At 52.9% G+C, this 23206-nt stretch overlaps 1 protein-coding gene across 2 annotated transcripts in view; it reads right to left on the bottom strand.

Annotated features, from left to right (window-relative positions):
• Positions 1 to 23206, bottom strand: part of Chst11 (carbohydrate sulfotransferase 11) — a 151977-nt gene that overhangs the window by 50803 nt on the left and 77968 nt on the right. For both annotated transcript variants that reach the window (XM_004623855.2, XM_004623854.3), the window contains exon 2: positions 20506 to 20591. In XM_004623855.2, coding sequence (XP_004623912.1) covers positions 20506 to 20591 — 86 coding nt within the window. The remainder of the gene's footprint in view (positions 1 to 20505; positions 20592 to 23206) is intronic.

Raw genomic sequence — 23206 nt, 5'->3', positions numbered from 1 at the left:
CTGCGGCCCCAACCTGATGGGTGGGTGAGAGGGACAGAGAGGGCGAGCGGCTTCCCCAAGCTCATACAGCTCGGGGACAGTGAGCCAGGGACTCGAACCCTACAGGATCCTGCTGGGGTCGCTGGTCCGCTGTTTATGAAAGGGAGGCTTCAGGGTGGGCCTGGCCTAACCAGGGAGAAGTGCGGGCAGGTGGGCTTGCCCTCCTGTGAACTCAGAGGAGCCTGTGTGTGGGCTCTGCAGCAGGAGGAATCACGTGCCTGCTGCAGCCCTGCACACTGAGGCCTGCGGCTCAGCCACCTGATGCCTGCCTGCCCCTTCCACTCTGCTGTCACAGAACGCCAGGGGGAGTCACACGGCACACAGCTGGGCGTGGCTGGCCCTGCCCACGGCTGGAAGCCCGGTGAGGCCCGGCGCTGCTTCCACTCGTGGCACAAAGCAGAGGGCAGCGGGCTGCGCTCCACAACTGCCCCGGGGCGCCAGTTCAGCCGCCAGCGAGGACTCGCCGGAGCACACGGTGACCTGTGCTGAGGGCTCCAAGAGCACACTGGAGCTCACAGGATGGAGGGCAGAACCCAGGAGGCATCGCTGTGCCTGGCGAGGCTCGTGCTCTTTGTTACGCGGCAACAGCCTTGGAGGGGCGGCTGCAAAGCCAGGGCCGGAGCATGAGGTCCCGTGAGAGCTGCTACTCTAGAGCTCGGAAGGTGAGGGTCAGGCAGGCAGGGCGAGTGCAGCTCAGACGGGCGTGGCGTGCCAGCCCCCACCCCAGCTGGCGGGGACAGCAGTGGGCGGGCACACAGCAGGCAGAGGCCACTGCAAGGCCCTAGCCGCCCACCAGGAAGATGGTGCTGGAGGCACAACCAAGGAGGTACAGAACAGGTCCCAGGGGTAGGGCTGTAAAGCAGGCAGGCGAGCTCTGGGGAACAGGGAAACCCTGGCCCGAAGGGAGGAGTCAGAGGGGCACTGCATGTGCAAAGGGCCGGGGGCGGGAGGTGCGAGGGTGCAGAGAGTGCAACAGGGAGCCCCTGGGACACCAGAGGGTGGGGCGGCTGTGGAGACACCGCTGCCTGCAGGTGGGGCCTCTTCTGCCCCAGGAGCGCGACACCTCATCACCAGGAAGGCAGCAGCGCACTCCTCCAGCATCTGTGGCACGCAGTCAAAATCCCAGAGTTCCAAGAAGGAAACAGGAAAGACACGTGAGCCCCGCCAGCCCCCACAGGCGGGCGTGCCTGGTGGCCGACAACAGCAGGCTTTGCCCTTCTCTGTCTTCAGCGTGCACAGCAGCCCTGCAGAGGCAAGCCGGGGGTACTCGTGGCCGGGGCCTGGTGGCAGGGCGTCTGGCTGGTGCAGTGGGCTGGACACAGGGCCCCCGAAGGGAGGCCCCACGGCCAACCGTCGTTTTTCTAAGCACCGTCCACCACGCCGAGCTTCTACTCCCAGCTTCCAGGGCTGTGATGACCAAAGGGACCGTGCAAAGCACTGGAAGGGCGCTGAGCAGGAAGCAAGGCCCCGAGAAGTATCAGCAGCGGCAACCATTACGACGGCCACCGCTGCCGCACGGCTACGACCAGCGACCAGCACCACCCCAGCTGTGCCCTGCCCGCACCAGGCACTGACTTGGTCACTGCTGCTGCCCCAGCCACAGGACAGCAGCCTCCACAGTCCTGCCCCGAAGGATACAAGGCCCCGGGACTTGGGGTGACATCCGCAGCCGGGCTATGGGCGAGTTCCCAAGGGACTGAATCACTCTTTAAAAAAAAAAAAAAAAGCACAAAATAGTATTAAAACACAAAACTTACAAGTGATACAGAATTTCACTTAACGAAATATGAACTTCACAGTATTTGTTGTAATGCATAGTGTTGTCTTCCAACTAGCTGTTCAGACTACCAGATGTAGACATGCAAAATTGAAAAAAAGAAATATATAAGAAATTAAGGAGAAAAGGTACAAACAGTTGAAAAAGGGAGACAAAACAAATTAAGCATTAACTGCTCCTTTCCACAGACCAGCAGGAATCCACAGTACATTTGTCCTAACCATCCGGCTTACATATATGGATATATCTCTTCCCCCCGCTCCCTCTCCTGTCCTTCTCCTCAATTCAGTAATTCCTTCCTTTTGAATAAGTTCATTCCCTTTTCCTGGAATCTATTGTATCCTTCAGATTTTATTTTCTCTTTCAGGTTCTCACACTAAGAAGACAATAAATGATGTTTGCACATGTGGGTCTGATTTATTTCACTTAAGAGAATAGTAGCTAGTTGCATTCGTTTGCCGATACAAGCCTCAAATTTATCCTGTTTTATAGCTGAATAATACTCCATTGTGTAAAAATACCACATCTTCTTTATCCATTCTTCAGTTGATGGGCTGTGGGTTGTTTCCAAGATTTAGCTATGACAAACTGTGCTGCTATAAACATGGGTGCGCATATACTGCTATATTCTGAGGTTTTCAGTTCTTCTGGAAAAATACCCAGCAAGGGAATAACTGGGTTGAATGGGGCCTCCATCCTTGGTTTTTAAGGAATCTCCAGTCTGATTTCCACAGTTGCTGCACAGTCTGCACTCCCACCAACAGTGGAGGACAGTGCCTTTTTCCCCACAGACCCTCCAGCATTTGTTGTTATTGGCTGACTTCTTGATGTTAGCCATTCTTTTGGGGGTGAGATGGAAACTCAGTGTTGTTTTAATTTGTATTTCTCTCATAACCAATGACGTTGAACATTTTTTCAAGTATTTACAAGTCATTTGTATTTCTTCATCCAAAAAGTGTATATTCATCTCAGATGCCCGCCCAATTTGGATTGGGTCTTTGCATTGGGGGCCTGATTTTTTAAAATTCTTTATGTGTTCGAGAGAGAAAGCCCTTGTCAGAGGGACAGTCTGCTATAATTTTTCCCCAGTTTATGGATTTCCTTTACTCTGTGGGGAGATTGTTTTTGAAGTGCAAAAACTTTTCAAAATTATGGGATCCCAGTTGTTGATTCTTTGAAGTATTTCCAGGGCAGTTTGGCTTTTGTTCTTGAACTCTCTACCCACCCCTATATCTTTAGGATTTCTACCTACATTTCCCTCCAGAAGATTTAGTGTTTCTGTTTTAATGTTTAAGTCCTTGATCAATTTTGACTGTAGTTTAGTGCATGGTGATATACTTGGGCATAAATTTAGCCTTCAGCATGTGGAAAGTCAGTTTTTCCAGCACCATTTATTAAAGTGGCTGTCTTTCTTCCAACATTTGGCCCCTTTATCAAAGAAAAGGTAGCTGAGTGTGTAGTTGTGTCTGCATCTTCTAATCTGTTCCACTGATCCTCAGGTCTATCTTTCTGCCAATACCATGCTAATTTTATCACAGCAGCTTTATAGTATAATTTCAGATCAGGGATTGTGTTGCCTCCTGCCTCTCCTTTGTTTCCCAGGATTGCTTTTGATATTCTGGGTTTCTTCTGGTTCCAGATGAATTTGAGGAATGTTTTCTCTATCCCTGTGAGGTATACTAGTGGTATTTTAATCAAGATTGCATTGAATCTGTATAACAGTTCTGGGAATATGGCCATTTTCACAATGTTGGTTCTTCCTATCCAGGAGCAAGGAAAATCTTTCCATTTTTTAAAGTCCTTTTTGATCTCTTTTCTCAGAGTACCATAATTTTCACTGTATAAGTCTTTCACTTCCTTTGTGAGACTAACTCCTAAGTATTTAATTTCTTTTTATGTTATTGTGAAAATTGTGGTTTCCCTAATTTCTCTCTCAGTGTGTTTATTGCGTACAAAAATGCTGCTCATTTTTTGGGTGTTAACCTTGTATCCTGCTATGTTACTGAATTTGGTTATTAAATCTACAAGACCCTTGGTGGAGTTTTTGGGGTCCTCGATGTAGAGTATCATGTCATCTGCAAATAATTTCACTTCTTTTCCAATCCTTATTTTTTTTTTCTCTCTTTCACTCTTGTCTAATTGCTCTGGGTAATATTTCCAGAACTATATTGAATAAGAGTGGAGACAGTGGACAACCTTGTCTTGTTCCTGATTTTAAAGAGAAAGTTTTCAGTTTTTGACCATTTAGTATGATGTTGGCTGTTGGTTTCTCATAGATGGCTTTATCAGGTTGAGACATAGACCATCTATTCTGATTTTCTATAGGTTTTTTTTTTTTATCATGAATGAGTGTTGGACTTTGTCAAAAAGCTTTTCTTTTCTCCACATTTTATATTTATTTATTTATTTATGTATGTATTGTTTTTAGTACAGGGTCTCACCACAGAGATAGGACTCATAGTGATCCTCCTGCTTTCAGCCTCCCAAGTGCTGGGATTACAGGCATGTGCCACCACACCCAGTCTCATTTGCCATCTCAGCGCGCCCCAGGGGCGGGGCCGGCAAGGCACGCCAAGGATTGAACCCCAATCCCTGTATCTGCCTAAACAGGCACTTTAGTCTGCTGAGCGATCTGGCCAGCCCTCAAAAGCTTTTTCTGCACCTATTGAGATAATCATGTGAGTTTTGTCTTTGGCTCTGCTGGTGTGCTGTATATATTTATGGATTTGTGTATGATGAACCATCCCTGCATTCCTGTCATGAATCCCACTTGGTCATGATGTATTTGCTGCATTGTTTGCTAGTATTTTATTGAGGATTTTTGTATCTGTATTAATTAGAGAAACTGGCCTGTACTTCTCTTTTTTAGTTGGATCTTTCTCTGGTTTTGGAATCACAGTAATACTTGCTTCCAGGAATGAGTTTGGGAGAACTGCTTCCCTTTCAATTTCACTGAACAGTGTGAGAAACGTTGGCATTAAATCCTCTCTAAATTTCTTCTAGAATTCAACTGTGAATCCATCAGGACCTGAGCTTTTCTGGTAGGTTCTTTTTATTACATTTTCCATTTCATTTCCCATTATTCAGTTATTAAGAGTTTGCATATCTTCTTGACTCAGCTTTGGCTTTTCATATGTATATAGAAAACTGTCCATTTCCTCTGTTTTCCATCCTATAAGAATAAAGATCTTGGAAGTTGGGACTGATGATTTTCTGAATTTCTCTAGGCTCTGTAGTGATTTCATCCTTTTCATTCCTTAGTGCATGAATTTGAGTGTTTTCTTTCCTTTTTTTCGATAAGGTTGGCGAGTGGTTTATCAATTTTATTTATTCTTTCAAAGAACCAACTGTTTAATTCATCTATTCTTTGTATTGTTTTCTTCATCTCTGTTGCATTAATTTTTGTCCTAATCTTTATAATTTCCTGCCTTCCTTGGGCTTTGGACTTGGCTTCTTCTTCTTTTCCTAGGAGCTTGAGGTGCAGCATAAGATCATTGACTTGGGCCTGTTCTATTTTTGCAATGTGCAAATTTATTGCTATAAATTTTCTTAAGACAGCTTTCATTGTATCCCACAGGTTCTGGTAAGTTGTGTGTGAATTTTTGTTTGATTCAAAATATTTTTAAATTTCTTCTTCAACTTCATCTGTGACCCACTGGTTGTTTAGGAGGTTATTTAATTTCCACGTGTTAATGGTGTTTTTGTGGTTTCTTTGGTCGGTAATTTCCAGTTTCATTGCACTGTGATCTGATAGTATGCATGGGATAATTTCAATTCCTTTGCATTTACTTAAGCATGCTCTGTGTGCTAGCATATGATCTATTTTGGAGAACATCCCATATGCAGCTGAGAAGAATGTGTATTCTGTTGTTGTTTGGTGGAACACTCTGTAAAGGTCTACTAAGTCCATTTCTTCTCAAGTTTAGTTTAGTTCTGCTATTTCTTTGCTGATTTTTTTTTTTTTTTGCCTAGTTGACCTATCGCTTTGTAACAATAGTATGTTAAACTCCCCCATTACAATTGTATTATTGCTCATTTGAATTTTTTATGTCTGTTAAAATTTGTCTTAGGTAGGTGGGTGCTCCTACATAGGGTGCATATATATTTATAATTGTTATCTCTTCCTCTTGCAGTTTCCCTTTACAAGTATGCAGTGACCTTCTTTATCTCTTCGAATGATTTTTAGTTTGAAGTTGATATTGTCAGCAACCAGAATAGCTACCCGATTTTTTTTTCTTAATCCACTCTGCTAGTCTGTTGCTTTTGATTGGTGAACTGAGGCCATTTACACTGATGATTATAACTGATACGTATTGGCTTATCTTTGTCATGTTATTTTCCTGGTTTCATACTTTCCCCCTCTTTTTAGTTCCTTGCTCTATTTGGTGGTTCCTTCCTGTTGTCCTTGCAGCTGTGGTTATTTCTGTCTCTTTCTAGAATATCCATCAGTGCTCTTTGTAAGGTTTGTTTGGTGGTCATGAATTTCTTTAGCTGGTCTTTGTCACAGACAGATCTTATGTCACCACTGAATTTGATAGATATTTTTGCAGGGTACATCAATCTAGGTTGGAAGTTAGTCTCTTTCAGGACCCAAAATACTTCACTCCAAGCCCTTCTTGATTTGATGGTTTGTGTTGAGAAATCTGCCATGATTCTGGTGGGCTTTCCATTGTAGGTGATTTGTTTCTTCTAACAGCTTTGAATATTCTATTCTTTTGCTGAGTTTCTGATATCTTGATGATTATATGTCTAGTTGTAGTTATTTTAATTATGGCTATTTGGAGTTCTATATGCCTCGCTTAGCTGTATGTCAGATTCTTTTCTCATGTTTGGAAATCTTCCTGCGAGTACTTCTGTAAATAGTGGTGTTTTTTTTTTTTTTTTAAATTAATGTCATTTCTGTTATCTCCTGCTGCTTCATTGACACTTATTATTTTTATATTATTTTTCTTTGTGTCATCCAGTACCTGCTGAATTTTTTTTTTAATGTATTTGGTATAGGGTCCCACTATGCAGCTCAGACTCGTAATGATCCTCCTGTTTACAGCCTCCCCAGCACTGGGATTACAAGCATGCACCACCATGCCTGGTCTTAGCTACCAAATTATTATTTCCTGGTTCCTTGTTAATTTTAAGAGATCTTTCCTTTGACATTCATTAGCTTCACCACTGTCTTTGAGGTCTGAAAGTCTGTCTTCAGTTTTGTTCAAGCGGCTTTGCCAGCTTTCAATGGAATTCTTAATTTTCTGGACATTTGTTTCATACATTCTAATTCTTTCCTGTATTTTTCATTCAGCATTTCCATCATTTTTCTATTCTCCTCTATTATTTTTATCTATGTCTTCTTTAGCTGTGCTGAGCACTTTTTGACGATTGTTGTCATTTCCTTTTTGACTTGAAAGATTATTTCTGATCTTGTTTCTTCCATAGCCTGATGGACTCGTCTCTTTGCTTCAGTTGCTGTCATTTCAGAGATTTCAGGTGTGTGATTTCCAAGTTTTTGTATGTCCTTCTCTCCTGGATTTGTTCTGGGTGGGCTGAAGGATTGAGATTGCCTTTTGCTCTGGTGTTTTGGCCTTTTCAAAGCTCCTAATAATCACCAAACTTAGCAGTGGTGGGAGAGCAGAGGGGAGCAGGTCAGTAAGGTTGCCGGTACAGTGAGGGCAGGGAGGACTCACCAAGGCTCTCACCACTAGTGTGGGCAACTGGCCAATACCCAACAAAGCTTTGGCACAGGTGGCAGGTGTGGGCCAGGTTCACTAGAATCCTGTGGGTCGCCCAGAAGTCTCCTAAGTTCTTAAATGTTGGATCAGGCACCAGGAAAGCTCAGTGCCTGTGTGCACTGGGCCCACTCTGAATCACTCTTAGTGCAGGACTTTGCACGTTAGCCTGGGGACCGGTACAGGGGACTCCAGGGAGAAAAAGTGCTGCCTTTAGGCATAACAATCTGTCCCCTGGTGGCTCTGGCTCAATTGAGATTAGCAATCAGACCCCATTTATTCTATAAAATCAACACATTCCTTCCCTATGGTCATCTGGAACATCCCTCAGAGATGGAAATCCGTGTTCATACTAAAACCTGCGTCTGAATTCTTATAGCAACTTTACCACTAACTGCCAAGGCTTGGAAGCAAGCAAGGTGTCCCTCAGATGGGGAGCAATAAATAAACGACAGTACACATAGACAGTGAAATACTACTCAGCCCTGAAAAGAAGGAAGCCACCAAGCCATGAACAGACATGGGGAGGCTTAAGTGCACATTAGGGAGGGCAAGCAGGCAGCTCAAAAAGCCTGCACTGTGTGGAGGCAGTGAAAAGACCCAGCGCCACGAGAGGACAGATGTGTCCAGTAGGACAGGAGACTCTGCACGATGCCATGGTGGCAGATGTGCCATGATTCACCCAAACACAGAGGATGCACAGCCTGCAGGTAGCCCTAAGCCAACTGGGACCTGGGTGACAAGGACGTGGCCCTCAGAGTCCACCTGCACAACCAATAAGGGCGGGCCCTTTGTGTGGAAGGGCAGCATCTACAGAAGTCTCGGGACCTTGTGTGGGATTCTGCTGCAATTCTAAACCTGCTCTAAAAGGCAGTGTTTAAAAAAAAAAAAAAAAAATTGCACGGAGCCAGGGATACAGCTCAGCAGCACAGCACCCACATGGCATGTGTAAGGTCCTGAGTTTGATTTCCAGCACACACACACAAAAAAAAAAAATCTCAAACTGCATGGAAACCCAGGCCCTTCTTGGGGGCATCCCAGGAAAACTCACCCTGCAGCAGTGCGCAGGCTCTGGCGACCTTGGGGGCTGCCAGTTCTTAGATGCTCGCGCCCCTCACATGCGCTGCACTGGCCCTGCCCAACCGCCAAGGCCCGCTGGACCCTCCCCGTCGCAGCTTGGTGAATGCTGATTTTAAATTAACATGAATAGACAAAAGTCCTGCTCTTTTCAAAAGAAGTTGTTTGTGACATAACTGTAAAAGGGATTTTGGTCAGAATGAATTGTATGGAAGGTTTTACAGGGTTTTAAGAAAGCTTTTCCTATTAAATCAGTGTAAGACCTCCCCCAAAATAGCTCAAACTATTGAGAGAAAGCCCATCATCATTAGTGGGAAACCAGAAATGCAGAATATTTCTTCAAAAATGCATTTTTAATACTTTAAGGCCACACATGAAAAGGAGCCCAGAGCTAATAAAGAGCCTGTGTCCTCTGCAAACAAACAAGACGCCACGGTGTCCTTACTTCAGCGTCGCCCCCGGTGGCTTGGGGGACTCACAAGGCCTACAGGCTCTTAATTTGTTTCTTTGGAAAGACACCAGCCCCTTGGGCATGATGGTGCACCCCTGTCAGCCCAGCGCTTGAGAGGCTGAGGCAGGAGGACCACAGCAAGTTTGAGGCCAGCCTGGGCTATATGGTGAGACCTCAGTCAGAAAGACAGAGGACAAGGAGAGGAGGGGAGGGTAGGGGTGAGAAGGGGAGGGGAGAGGTGGGGAAGAGAGAGGAGGGGAGGGGAAGGGAGGGGCCGGCAGGGAAAGGCCATGAGCCCAGGGAAAGGATGAGTCCCCCCCTGGTATCTCCCAGTTCTGCCAGATCCATCTTTTCCAAGAATAATCACTCAGCTGATTAGTTTCCCAGATTCCTCCTTCATGGCAAGGTGCACGATATGTTGCACAGTCCACTACGTCAGCAGCGTGCACCATAATGAGTGTGCGCTCCCACTCAGGCAGGTTTGGAGATGAGAAAGACAATGAAAAAGAAATGAGGTCGTGCACGTCTGGTTTCATCTTTGGTGGGATCCCTTGGAAGGGGGTTCAGGTATTTTGCTTCTTTTTTCAAAAAATAAAGAAAAGGAGCACCAGCGAGCTGAGTCCTCGTCCCATCGGCAGGCGGCAGGACCCCTGGGTGTGTGTGCGTACATCCTGCCCTGCAGATCAACTCTCCTGCTCCCAGGAAAGGCTGGCCTCCTGGTGCAGACTGCAGGCTGCCGAGGGGCGAGGTCAGGCCTGAGGACTTGGAGTCTCAGAAGCCAGGTGTGGTGGCACACACCTACAATGCAGCACTTGGGAGGCTGAGGCAGGGTGACGGCTGGGAGCTCAAGGCCAGCCTGAACTACAAGGAGACCCAGCCCCCCAAAGGAAATAATAACAAAGCTCGACTACTTGCAGTCTGGACTGAGCATGGCCCCCTAAATTCTTAGTTGCACCCTTCCCTGCTATGGAACTGCATCCAGGGACAAAGCCCTCTGAGGAACCCTCTCAGGCCACCCAAGATCCTGAGGTTGGCCTCAGCCCAGCACTGTTGTCTTATAAGGGGCCCCGGAGCGCATCCAGCAGAACACAGCCGCCGCAGGACAGCAAGAGGCGAGACGCACGGTATCAAAGCGCCCCTCGCCCTGGAAGTTGGAGGCAAAGACCCCCCACCTCCTATACCTATGTTGTCACCACAGTATGAGCTGCCATGCAGGGAGGCTGTGTCGGGTCCTGGGTGCTGTGCCTCCTACCCAGGGCCGTGCGCCTGTCACCCGCACCCTGTGGGGTTCCTGGCTCCCTAAGCATCCTCCCCGCTTCCCTGTCTTCCTCTCTTTCCCTCGCTAGGTGTGCCAAGCACATGCCTCACCTTTCACAGCTGCCTCCCAGCTGCCACATTTGAAGCTCTCTAGAGAGTAAACTGCTGGGACCCTGAGAAGGCCTGAGAAGGGTGCCACTGTCCATCACATGGTCTGTGTGACAGACCCACTTGGCCTGCATCACGTGGCCCATGTGACTGGAGCCCTGTGACCAGCGGGCCTGCAGGGACCGGACCAAGGAGCCTGGTCCTGCCCCATCTCCTGGTTGCAGAAATAATTTCACGTCTACTGTTTAGTCCATCCGCTCCTTCTCTTCTGCCGATTACACACTAACTCCTTCACAAACCTCAACGTGGAGGCTTGCCCAGGATCACTCCAACAATTCCCAGAGGCAAGCGACATGACAAGATGGACCACTGCAGGCACGGCCCTTAATCCTGGGCACCCGACAGCCCTGCCCTCCCGACAGGCCCAGGCTCCACATCCCGGCCCGGGACACTGAAGCAGTGTGGTGTTTTCTGCAACATGCCCTCTGCAGACCGCTGACCAGCTTGGACATAAGTGCGGCCTCGCTGCCTGAAAGGTGCACCTGGCAGCTCTGGGCATGTGCCGTGTGCCCTCCCGGCCTCATGGTGCATCTGTGAGCAGCATGGCTGGCACCCGCATTTCATACTTCCGCACATGCGCACTGAGTCTACCATGGCCGTCTGCATCTCTGAAGGTCCCTCTGCCCACTGGGTAAAGCGTCCATAGTCTCTAGGGACCACAGGGCGGCGGATGTGGCTGGTGGGGGTGTGGTGGTCTGCCCTGGCTTGGGAGGCCACAGCCTCAGGGGCGGGCCTCAGGGGTTCCACGGCCCCTGATCACAGGGCAGGCCCGGGCAGCCTGGAGGGCAGCACAGATGTGGGAGACGGTGGTCTGCGGGATCCCTGAGCTGACAGTGGTCCTCGGGGCTCACATGGGACTTAGACAACAATACTTAACAAGTCAGATTGGACTGGCACACTGATAAAGAGCAGCAGGGCTCCTCAGGCCCCGGCATCAGGTGACAACAGCAGCATGGGCCAGGGCTGCTTCCGGCGAGGCCCGCCAGCCCCCCACCTGACCTGGAGGCTCGCAGGGTCTGGAAAGACACGCCCACAATTCCACATGTCAACGGTGCCCACTCCCTCTGCTATTCAGCCCTTCACCCCGGGACTCCCAGGCCGCCACGCCAGTCATTTTTGTGTTTTTAGCGGAACGACAATCACAGTGCAGGCTGTTCCCTGACAAACAATGAAAAGCACTCTACCAAGTGAGCCATTTTGACACCCAGGCAGGAAAGGAACGGGCTTCACCCAGCTAATAGAAAATAAATGGGGGGCACAGGGGTCCGCTCTGCAGGTGCTTCTTAAGAAGACCCTCGGCAAATGCATCTCGCTGTGCCGCGCTCCCGGGACCCTGGAAGGCGGGGATCGCGGACCCCACTCAGCCTCCCCGGAAGGGAAGGCTCAGACGCACAGGAGAGGCTCAGGCTCCCAGAGCTCCTTCTCTTTCGAGCCACCCCTGTGCCGAGCGCCTCTGTCTGCCGGTTCCTAAGTCCACTCCCTGCTGGCCTCGCCAGATCCTGCCACACAAAGGGAGGCGAGAGGAGGGGGCCGCAGAGATTCCAGGCAGGGTGCGCCCTGGGGGGTGAGACCCCAAGAACACAAGGGCATCATCTGCCACTCAGCCTGGGAGGCTACAAAATGCCTCGAGTGACACTTCCTAAGCAAAGCGGCCTCAGCCTCCTACTTACTGAGTCACTCCAGCCTGCAGGTGCCTCTCGCCAGGCACGCTGAAGACCCGGGAACGAGCGCCGTGAGCCGGGCTCACACCCCAGCAGAGACGGGCTTCCTCCAGCTCACCTGTGCCCTCTGCAAAGACCACACGTCACTGCCTGCTGGTGGCCTGTCCCACAGTGCTTGCAAAGCAGTCAGAATGCTCGTCGGCAGGAACCACGAGCCCGGCAGTCTTTTTCTCCCTCCCTCTAGTACCAGGACGGAACCCAGAGTCCAGCTTGAAATGCATTCGTTCACTCACTCATCTGGCATCAACTTAAGTCACTCAGGGACCCAGGCTGGGCACAAACCTTCGATCCTCCTGCCTCAGCCTCCAGAGTGCTGGGATGACAGGGGCAGACCACCGAGCCTGTTCGCCCTCGGGGACACGTGGGTCTCTGAGGTGCACTCACACAGCCCTCTTTCTCTGCTCCTGGGCTGTCTGCATGAGGCTGTGGGAAGAGAAACCCACAGATCCCAGGACCCAGGCCCGACCTCTCCACAGCGGCAGCCCCGCGGGCCCCTGCCGCCTGCCCTGGTCTCGCTTTCCATCTGCATATTCTCTGTCCCCCGCGAGAGAGGCCCAGAACCTCTTGGTTCCTCTGGAACCCCGGCTCCTGGCGAGGGTGAAAGACAGTGGCCAAACAATGTCCCCATCGAGCTCGGGCAAGAGCCCATGGCTGGCTGAAAGTCAGCTTCCGGATGAGGAGAATGAATGGGAAGAAACCGCACGTATAGGCTGGCTCGGGGCTGGCTCGGGGCACACAGAAAGGAGCACCTGCAGCGGCTCCTAACGAGGGGGAGTTCCGGACCCACAGGGCCCTCGCCCACCACACCAGTCCCCTCTGGGGACCCCTCTTGGCTCAAGGATGCCTCTCTGATGCATCCCAGGAAGCCCAGGAGTTTCTCAGGGAGTGGACAGAAGATGCAGGCAGCTTTTCTTTTCTTTTTTCTTCTTTTTTTGAGACAGAACCTCACTACATATCCCGGCCTGGCCTCAAACTCACAGCAATCCTCCTACTTCATCCTACAGCATGCTGGGATTACAGGCTGTGGGGGACACACAGAGCCAACCTTATACCCCTTCCTGTTTCTTATCATGCCACCCAAAGGGCCCACCCCACAATCCCATGAACATCTAGTGTCCCAGGGGCACACCAGCAGGACGGGATCGCCTTCCTTGGAAACACCTTCCTGCAGGCCTCTGTGGTCCCTGGGTCATGCTGGAGTGGTCAGGCGCTTCGTCCCTGGCTGGTGTCCTTCTGAAGCAGGGAATATGGACACAGAGGGGCTGGCACCCAGTGGCCACCCCACTTATGCTCTGGGGGGTGCCAGGAAGGAGACTCGGGCCCCCTTGGTGGTCAGAGGCTTCTGGGCCACTCGGTACTCTGATCTCTCTAATGCTGACCTGGAGCAGCCCCACCACCGCCCGCACGTCCTCACTGCCTGTGACCACCCAGTCACCTATGGGCGCCCAAGACCAGTCACAGCCCCAGCCCCCAGGCACGGAAACCAGACACCTGGGTGGCACTGGTGGCAGGGAGCATTTTACAGACCCACACGCCCTCTCTCAGTGGTCCCAGCTGAGACCTGGTCCTCGAGTGCCACACAGGCCACAGACTTCAAGTCCTCCTGAGGAAGCCAAGAAGGTAAAGCGTCTTAGTCACTTCACTGACCACAGGAGCAGTGATCCCATTTGGGAGGCACGGGGCTAAAGAACAGATCATTAAGATGCTTCCACCCATCCTCTTTGTACTCGCAGGCTCCAGGGCTACCAGACATTTGCAGATTCCATTTGTGACTTACACTGCTAAGGGGCTACATCATTTAGAAGGACCTTTATGCTGAGCTTGACGGGGAAATCAGAGGGCTTCCTGGAGGAGGCTGCTTCTGGGCAAATAAGAAAATCAGCATGGGACGAGGCAGCCTGCCCTGTGCCTGCAACTCTGAGTACTTTGATTGAATCCTCATCACGCAGCCATGGGCACTGTGTTCCTATTTTAATAACAGGGTCTCCAGTGCTGGGATAGGTCCCGTCCAGCCACTGACTTGAGTCCCTCAGGGACTAGTGGGGAGGTAGGGTGTTCACCCTGCACCCCAGGCTCTGAGGCTCTGCCACCCACCCACACTGCCTCTCCCACAAAGAACTTGACAATCCGCCTGGGATCCACCCAGCTGGCGAGGTTAAACTCCAACTGGCAGAGAAGCAGCCTGCACTGTGTCACCCATGGAGAAATCAAATTACAGAGAGAGGCCTCCTATCCTTGAGGGGAACTCAGGAAGCGGCTTTCAGGGAAACGGCTACCTGTGCAGCTATGTGGCCCTTGCCAACTGCTGAGGTCTCGCTGCCACCTTGCGTCCTCCTCTGCGGAAATGTCACTCCACACACACTGGGATACAGGAGCCCCGGAGGGCGGCCCGGCTTCCCAGTGCCGAGCACTGCCGTATCTCAGAACCTGGTTCTGAAGCAGGCCAAGCCTTGAGCTAAGCCTGCTGTTGGCTCAGGCAGCAGAGGGGACACCCGGAGCAGCTCACGTCACAGCTGTGGCCCTGGCATGTCTCAGGTGTGCCGAGGCCATGCGTGTGTGCGCACACACATGGACACGGGGCCTTCTCAATCAGTGCACCAAGTTTACCAATCAACACAGTCTCTGAGGCACACAACATAAATCACCTCAGTTAACACGCATCACAGAGATGCAGGAGGCCGAGATGCAGGGAGCAGGAGGGACACGGGGAGAGCGATGGGACGCGCCAGTCTCACAATTCTTCAGCTGAATTCCAAATATGCATCTGCAAACTGCCTGAGCCTGCAGTACAGGGGCCACCCAGGGGCCAGGTCCCCTGGGCACAAGTCCCCGATTGCTAAGTGCCCAGACAACAGGACCAACTGTGGATCAATGCCCGCACAGCCTTGGTGTCTTGGGCTACCTTCCACACCGAGGCGGGGCCCGCTGGCACTACACCGCAGAGTACAGGTGGAAGCCCACGCCCCCACCCCGTCCTCCCATCCTCGTTCTCCTCGGGCCCGAGGCCCATCTACCTCTAGCGCACCTATCTGCCCTGGCTCCGCTGGAAATCCGGCTGGGCAGCATTCTCGTTTGGGAATAATGGAGCTGCTCGGCACAGCAAGAAGAGGCAGAGCCCGCCCCTGGCTTTTCCAAGGAGCCCTGCAGGGCCACTGGAATCCATATTAATAATGAAGCTCTTGCGAGCGGGTGCGTAAGATCAGGTTAGTGTAACGCGCACGCTGCAGGTCAGCTGCCGTTCTGCCAGGCTGACAGTAAGCAATATCTCTGCAGAGGGAGCCGGGCTGCAGCTAAATCAATTAGGCCCGCTTTGGCTGGTAGACAGCTGTTGGGTCAACGCAAGATAATTAGATGGACTCGTCATTTACCAGGTGGTTGGTAATGAAGGGATTAATCGCCCAGGGCTGGGGCTGAGCAGCGGCAGCTCTTGGCCCCGCCCCAGCCCTGGAGGCTGCCTGGGAGAGGTGGGACCCATTCCTCTTCCAGCGTGGCTGGGTGCCCACCATGGAACCTTCAGAAACCAGTCTGATGCCCGGCTGAACACGTCTGGCTTCTGCTTCTCCCAGGATCGGGGTGGCCCGAGGGTCCCTTTCCGGGACTCGGTGCTGAAGCTCTGTGCATGATGCTGCTGCAAGACCTTCTGAGCAGACGAGAGGAAGCAATCCCAAGTCCCAGTGGGGCCACGTGGGAGTGAGCAACACACGTCACGGGGAGACGGGTGGCCTTGGGCATGTCGCCTGGCGCTGCTTCTCAAGTAATGGGCACTGGGCTGTGACAATGCAACGCCAGCTCTTCTAGCGAGCTGCCCTGGACACCAGCGGTGCGCTAGGGGAGACATCCACACGGACCCGGCCTCCATCAACACAGCAGGGTCCACTTTAAACTGCCCTGGGGGCACCTAGCACATGCACAGGGCTGAGAGCCACTGACCAAACCGCATGCTCCCATCTTGCAAGAGGCAGCACGGGGGCGGAGGGCGAGGAAAGACAGCCTCCGAGAAGCTGATGGTAAAGAGGCGCCAAGTCGGAGGCTGAGCTGCCTAGCAAGTCCTACGCTGCCTCCTCTGAGCCCCTGGTGGCCACCAATCCTGGCACCAAACCTCTGCAAGGGTGAAGACCCCATCCACCTACTGCCCACCTGCCATCCTGGCCCATCTCCAAACAGTGCCCAGGGCCACGCCAGCCAGCCACAAAGCCCTCAGTTTTCTGACTGGGCCATGGCTCTCTCGGCTGTTGACCCTGTTCCTGCTGCTCCTCCTGCAGTAGTACTGTTCTGCTGTGTACTTCCCGATGCGTCGTGAGAGCTCCAGACCCAGGGCCTCTTCCTCCTCCTCCGCTCTGGCAGGTTCCTACTCACAGGGGACGTGCCCCCACCTGCACAAAGCTTCCACCCAGCATTCCGCCGCGCTGCCCAGGCGCCTCTCTTCCAGTGCCTTTCCCTGTTTCTTCAGCTAAAGTCTACCGAAGCAGCCAAGTGTGGAGGGCACTGATGAAAAGCTCTCCACCCGTGGTCTATCGCAAGCCTTCAGTGACCTAATACTTTCCACTGAGTCACACCTTCGGCTGCCCAAGTGTCCCCAGGGTGTGGCAGCCCCAGTGGAGTTCTTGGCGTTGTCTCTCCAGCCAAGAGACAGAGGCCTCCCCTGGCCTGGGCCAAAGATCAGGTTCAGCAAGCAACAGATGAACATGTGACTGTGTCAGCCCTTGCCTGGCCGCGGGCTCCCCGCCTGCCCTGGAAGCCCAGGCCTCGGCCTGACTCACTAGGCAGGAGTTTGTCCAGGAAATCTTCGCTGCCCTGCAGAGCGGCAGCACTAGGCGGGCACCCTCCTGCAGCCCGGCCAGCCTGGCTCTGCCACCCGCTGGGGCATTGCCGAGCCTCCGTCCTCTAGGCAGCGGGGGTCCCGGTGAGCTCGCAGCATGAAGATTCACCGAGGCCTGCGGCCGCAGCTCTGTGGGACACAGAAGGCCCAGCCAGCTGGACGGCGCCACAGATAAAAGACTTGAGGTGCGTTGGAAAAACACCTGGGAAGGTCAGAGGCGAGCAGCAGATGCCAGCGAGCGAGCGGACACTTGCCCCTTCCTCTCTCCCTCGCCTCTGGCCTTCCTCCCATTCCCTGAGCGCTCCCTCCTCCAGCTCCCCTCAGCAAACAGAGGAGATCTCAGTGTGGCCTGGGGCCTTTTCCTGCACTCTGACGATTCCCGCCCCAACCCCCCAGACAGCTTGCAGGGGCTGGACCTGCTGCGCCCAGGCAACCCCAGATGTGTTGCTTAGAAACCCACGGTCAGTGTGTATAATCAAAGAGCAAGTGCTAAAGAAAGAACCAGGCGGGCAGGGCAGAGCCACAGGGGCCTGGCTGCACGACGCCCGAGGGAGGACGGGGTGGGCACAGCGCTTAGGGCCCGCTATGCCCCATGCATGCCCAGCGGCAGAGCTCTGCCCTATGCATCTGAACCCAGCCCATGCCCGCAGCTGCGCCTGGCCCACAAACACACAGCTGGCAGCTCCTGAACTTGCGGTGACTTTGCGCCAGCTGATCTGATCCACAATTACATCTTATTTTGGGGCCAGGGAGACAGCTGAGAACCAGGAAAATTATAAGACATCCCAGTGCAGTGCTGCTAAGAATACCAACTACAAAGCTGTTTGTTTTTTAACCAATTGTCTTAATGGTTAGAGGTTTGCAGGACACGAAAATAGGATTCTAGACACTAAAATCAGATGATAGCAATCTTCCCAAGGGAGGTTTAAGCCTCGGTCTGGTGAAAAATCCAGGTTTGCTTTGTTTCTTCTGAGGGGGAGGGGTGGTTCTTGGAGAGGACTTCAGGAGCAGTCGCGGGTGAACCTGTGTGCCAACCAAGGGCCGCGCTGGAATTTTCTGAACAGGGTGGAGCCACTGGAGCAAGGGCTGAAGAGAGAGCCAGGTGGGCCAGGCAGAGACGCAGGAGCATGCTGCATGGGAAGTGACTTCGATGGCACTTGCCGGCTGACACTGGTGCCTCATCTCATAAGTGGCTCCTCTTTGCACCAGCCCATATCAAACCCAAATAACCAGACACAGAGAAAAAGGAGAACGCCGTTGCTGGGAATGGTCTGGTACCCATTGATCAGACAGCGTGTCTGTCACCTGCCTGTGACAGGGCCTTCCTGGGCCCAGCAGCTTGGAAGGCCTGACAGGAAAATTCAGGGCACCAAACTGTCCATTAGTTCTCAGGGATGCAAAACTAGCTCGCTCCTGTCCACTCGGCTCCTGGCCACGTGGCTCCCAGCCACACAGCTCCCAGGTCCTGAAGATAGCTCCTCCGGAGAAGGCCACGCAGGGCCAGAGAGTGGGACTGGACTAGAACTGCAGTTGTAAGGGAAGCCAGCCCTCCAAGAGCCTTCCTGAGACAACCCAGGAAATGGTGGTTGTCCTGCGGGTTACTTCCTCAGTGCCAGCAGAAGGGGCTGAGTAGTGTGCCCAGGTGTCCTTGGAGAGGGACAGTGATGATGACAATGCCCACCTACGCCCTCCCAGGTGACCCCCATTGCTGTCCTTCCCCTCCCAATCTCTAGGCCAGCACTATGTGAGCCCTTCACCCAGAGACTCATGGGTCACCTCCTCTGGATAGCCACTCTCCAAACTGACTCTCAAGGACAGCAGGTGGGGCTGACCTTGGCAGACACCAGGCTGGGTACCAGAAAATACTGGCAAGGACAGCTGACCTCGGCTCCCTTCCGTGCCTGCAGCCTGCACTGAGCTGTGTGACAACGACAGTGGCTGAGCCCTGGACCACAGCACGCACGATGGCCACAGAATCCTGTCGGCCAGAGGGGGCAGGGAGCTGGCCCGAGGTCACATGGGAGGAAACGGTGGCACCAGGCTCTGAACGCAGGTCTGACTCTGAGGTTGAGGTTTCCAGTGTAGAAGCCACCTTTGTGACCCTAACAGCGACATCTCACAGAACCCCTGACTCAGCACTCTGATTTGATGTTCCCAGCACCCCCGCGAGGTCACTGGCTGGGAAAACTGACCCCAGCAAAGACTTGGTATTCCAGGTCCTGCAACTGGTCATGGCATGACAGGACCTCTGCTCTTTCAATCACAGGGTTTGAAGTGTCACAACGGGATGGGCCCTGCACGGTGCTGGGGAGACGGCAGGGAGCAGCACTTTGCAGCTAGACCAGGGGTCACAGCAGAACTAGCTCTGCCTGAGACACCCAACATCACCCATAAATGCAAGATGTCAGCGGGGTTTGCAGGAACAGCTGAGGAGTTTCACACGACTTATGGGAAGTCCTCAGGACGGTCAGTGTCCGCAGCAGGGGTATAGACGGCTGCAAAGATGAGTATAGACAGGCTGGGAGACTGCGCAACTCAGCCAGAGCACACGGGCTCCCGAGGTGCCTCTGAGCTCAGAATCTCTGCAGAGGTGCAGCCTCTGGCAATACTAAGTTTACAATCCCCAGGTCAATCTGGCCTCATCCACAGGGCGGGAGGTGACCCATCAGAAAACCAGACTTTGAGCCCACCGTTCCTGAAGGGGCAGGCGAGAGGCTGGGGCAGAAGAGGGCCGCAGCTTCCAGCACTCCAAGCTCAGCACGTTGGAGCCCAGGCACTGACCTCCCCCCGGCCAGGTCCGGGGTGAGGAGACAGAACTGCACACCGAGGAAGGCCCAGGGCCTCCGCCAAGCTGCAGCGCTCTCCCAGGCGCGAGCCTGCAGTTAATGGCCCTCCACACCGGGTACTGACTCATGTCCCCACTGATGCTCCACACCAGGACCCACAACCCACGCGCAGTTGCCACAGCAGCCAGCCCTTCTCACTTTGTTCCTTCCTCGCAGATCTTTCTTTATTCCAAGAAAGACTCATCACCAGAATTTCAGAAATGTTGCTGGTTGAATATTCCTTACCCAAATGCTGGGGCCAAAAGTGTTTTGCATTTTGGATTTTTCACACCTTGGAGCATGCACACAGACACTGTGAGGTACTGGGGGTCAGGACTCAGGCGCGTCCCACGGAACTGGCCGTAACTGAGTATGTCTGCTTGGGGCTGTCACTGACCACTAGTTCAGGGTTTCCCACGTGGGGTGGAAATGCCAGTGATCAGAGAGGTTTGGGTTTAGGAGCAGTTTGGGCTTCCGACTTTCCCACTAGGGATGCTCAAGCGGTTCGCTGGTGAGGAGACTGGGATGCGGCACCCAGGCTCGGCCGCTGGAGCTGGGGAGCGTCAAGTCCCCCAGAGGCCAACTTTGCAGTTTCTCAGTGCCCTGCCATACCCCCATGACACAAAAGGACAGGAAGCCCCTGAGGCTTACCTGGATCGGGTTGTAGAGCTCCTGCAGGGGACTCCGAGACCCCTTTCGACAGCAGATGTCCACACCGAAGGGATTCCTCCGCATGACTGAGGAGAGAAAGCAAACTTGTCAGAAAGGAGCCACACGGGTTTGCTGACTGACAAAGAAAAGGGCGTCAGGAAGGAGCAGGAAGCAGGCAGGGAAGGAAGAGACTGATCCTGGCAAAGAAGGGTGCCCAAGCTGCGCCTTGGCCCGGGGGCCCGGCCACCCCGGGTCTGCTCCACACTCGCCCACAGGCACACCCAGGGAGACAAGCCAGGCTGGGAGCGCAGGACAGGCGTGCCGTGCTCACCGAGATGAGGCCATGTGCAAGACAAGGGCCAGACCGCACCTCTGTTCTTTCTTAAACTTTTTATTTTCACCATGTGTTTGTGGAACACAGAGATCACATTCCTCACAGGGAGTTGGTGCACGCATTAGCGCAGCTTGTTCTACTCCTCCCGCCCTCTCTCTCTGTCTCGCCATCTCCTTCCCCTCTGAGAAAGCTGTCTCCCCAGAGCCCGTTATCTACCTTTTACTCTGTTCTTTGTTGCTATTGGGAGTATACGTAAGCTTGTGTGTCTGGTTTATTTCACTTAACATCATGGTCTCAAGGTGCATCCATATTCCTCCAAATGACTCAAGCTTATCCTTCTTTATGGCAGAGTAGTACTCCATTGCATGTCAATACATTTTCTGTTTCTGTGCACCTGTTAACAGTCACTTAAGCCACTTCCAAGATTCCACTACTATGAACAGCACTGCTATAATCATGGGCATGCACGGACCACTGTAATGACCTTTTGAGAAGATACCTAGAAGGCAATCGTGTAAGAAACTTAGGAAAGGTTGGCAAAAGAGAAATTCTTGGTTCTGCCAGATCCCAGCCCAAGGGGGCAGTGTCTTTAAAGCATGTTTCCTCTCCTGTATCGTTGGGGCTGTGGAGGGCTGGCGCCTCGCAGAAGGCAGAGGCTCCTGCGTCTTTGGGTCTGAGACCTATTGAGGGGCCTCACGTGGTATAAGAAGACCCCTTCCGGGACACAGACGTGTCCTGAGCCCTGCTCTTCACCACAGAAGGAATGCACAAATAGGAGAGGCCTGACCCTGGCCACGGCCATAGGATGTCGTCAAGGGAGGGACGAGGGATGAATGGCCACAGAGCACCACTTGGCTGAGCAGACCTGGGCACCACACTGGCGAGGCAGGTACGTGTGTGTGCCGCACTGCCATGCACGAGTCTCCCCTGCGCTGCAGTGCCCGGAGCGGGGACATTCTCAGCTCTGCTTGCGCCCCTGCACCTGCAGTGACTGACTCTATGATGACCGCCACACCACTGGCTCCACTGGTCCCCAGGACCCGTGGTCCTGGGCACAGAGCTGCAGCCCACAGGACTTGGAGGCAAAGCCCCTCCTGTACCTCCAGACATGACACTAATTTTCCTAACATGGCAGCCCGCGGCAGCAAGGATGAAGGCACATGGTTCTCAGCAGAAAGACAGGATTGAGAGGACACTGTAGGACCCACAGCCCGAGGCCAGCGGAACTACTGCTCTACACATGGGGCTCCTCCTCCTCCTCGCTCAAGACACAGACTGGCTGGGGACACAGACGACCCACTGATGACAGAGACCAACAGGAGGGAGGAGAAGGAGGGGGAGAGGGAAGGAAGGAAGGAAAGAAGGAAGGAGGGAGAAAGAAAGAAAGAAAGAAAGAAAGAAAGAAAGAAGGAAGGAAGGAAGGAAGGAAGGAAGGAAGAAAGAAAGGAGAAAGAGCATGCGATAGCTCAGCAGACTAAGCACCTGCTTAGGCAAGTGCAGGGACCGAGGTTCAATCCCTGGCACCACATGCCGTGCTGGCTCTGCTCCCAGGCATGTTGAACTGGCCACAGAGTCCAGGCGCATGGCGTACACTTGTAATCCCAGCACTGAGGAGGCTGAAAACAGGAGGATGGCTATGAGTCTGAGCTGCATAGTGAGACCCTGTACCAAATACAGAGAGAGAGAGAGAGAGAGAGAGAGAGAGAGAGAGAGAGAGAGAGAGAGAGAGAGAGAGAGAGAAAGCGGGAAGGGGGAAGGGGGAAGGGGGAAGACAGGAGGAAGAAAGGAATGCTTGTCTTCTGCTGGAAGAAGAGGCAGTCTTCCCATAGAGCAGCGTGACAGGCATGTGCACAAGAGGAGAAAGGTCCGCCCTGAGCCCACAGAATTCACCTGCACCCCAGCCCATCCTGCCCTGTGATACAAGAGACAGCCCGAGTTCCCAGGCTGGCTCTGCGCGGGAGTCACCCTGAGGCCAGGACTGCAAGGCGAACCTTCCACAGACAGCAAGAGTACTCTGTGGCCTGGGCTGGCCTCGGACTGCTGGTCCTCCTGCCTCAGCTTCCCAGGTGCCAGACTAGAGGGAAGCCAACACGCCCCGCTGTGATATTTTTTCAACTCTTTAACAAAAATTAGTAGTCACTGAATTAGGGCCCTGGGCTGGAGTTTGCCGACCCCGCCCCTCCACTGAGAGCCACAAGTGTTCTGGGGCGGAAACACAAGCTCCACACACAGCCTGCATCCCCAGGGACAAGGGATCTGCGGGCAAATGTCAGTGCACGAAGGCCACCAGGGATGGATTAGCTGTCCCCAGAAACACTGCTTCTTTGTTCCTCTGCTGCGGCCCTAGAAGAAGGGGGTAATATATAT

This window comes from Octodon degus, unplaced genomic scaffold (assembly GCF_000260255.1).
Source record: "Octodon degus isolate 3935 unplaced genomic scaffold, OctDeg1.0 scaffold00004, whole genome shotgun sequence".
Taxonomy (NCBI): Eukaryota; Metazoa; Chordata; class Mammalia; order Rodentia; family Octodontidae; genus Octodon; species Octodon degus.
The sequence above is the reverse complement of the archived record's forward strand: the minus strand, read 5'-3'. Positions and strand labels throughout refer to the sequence as shown.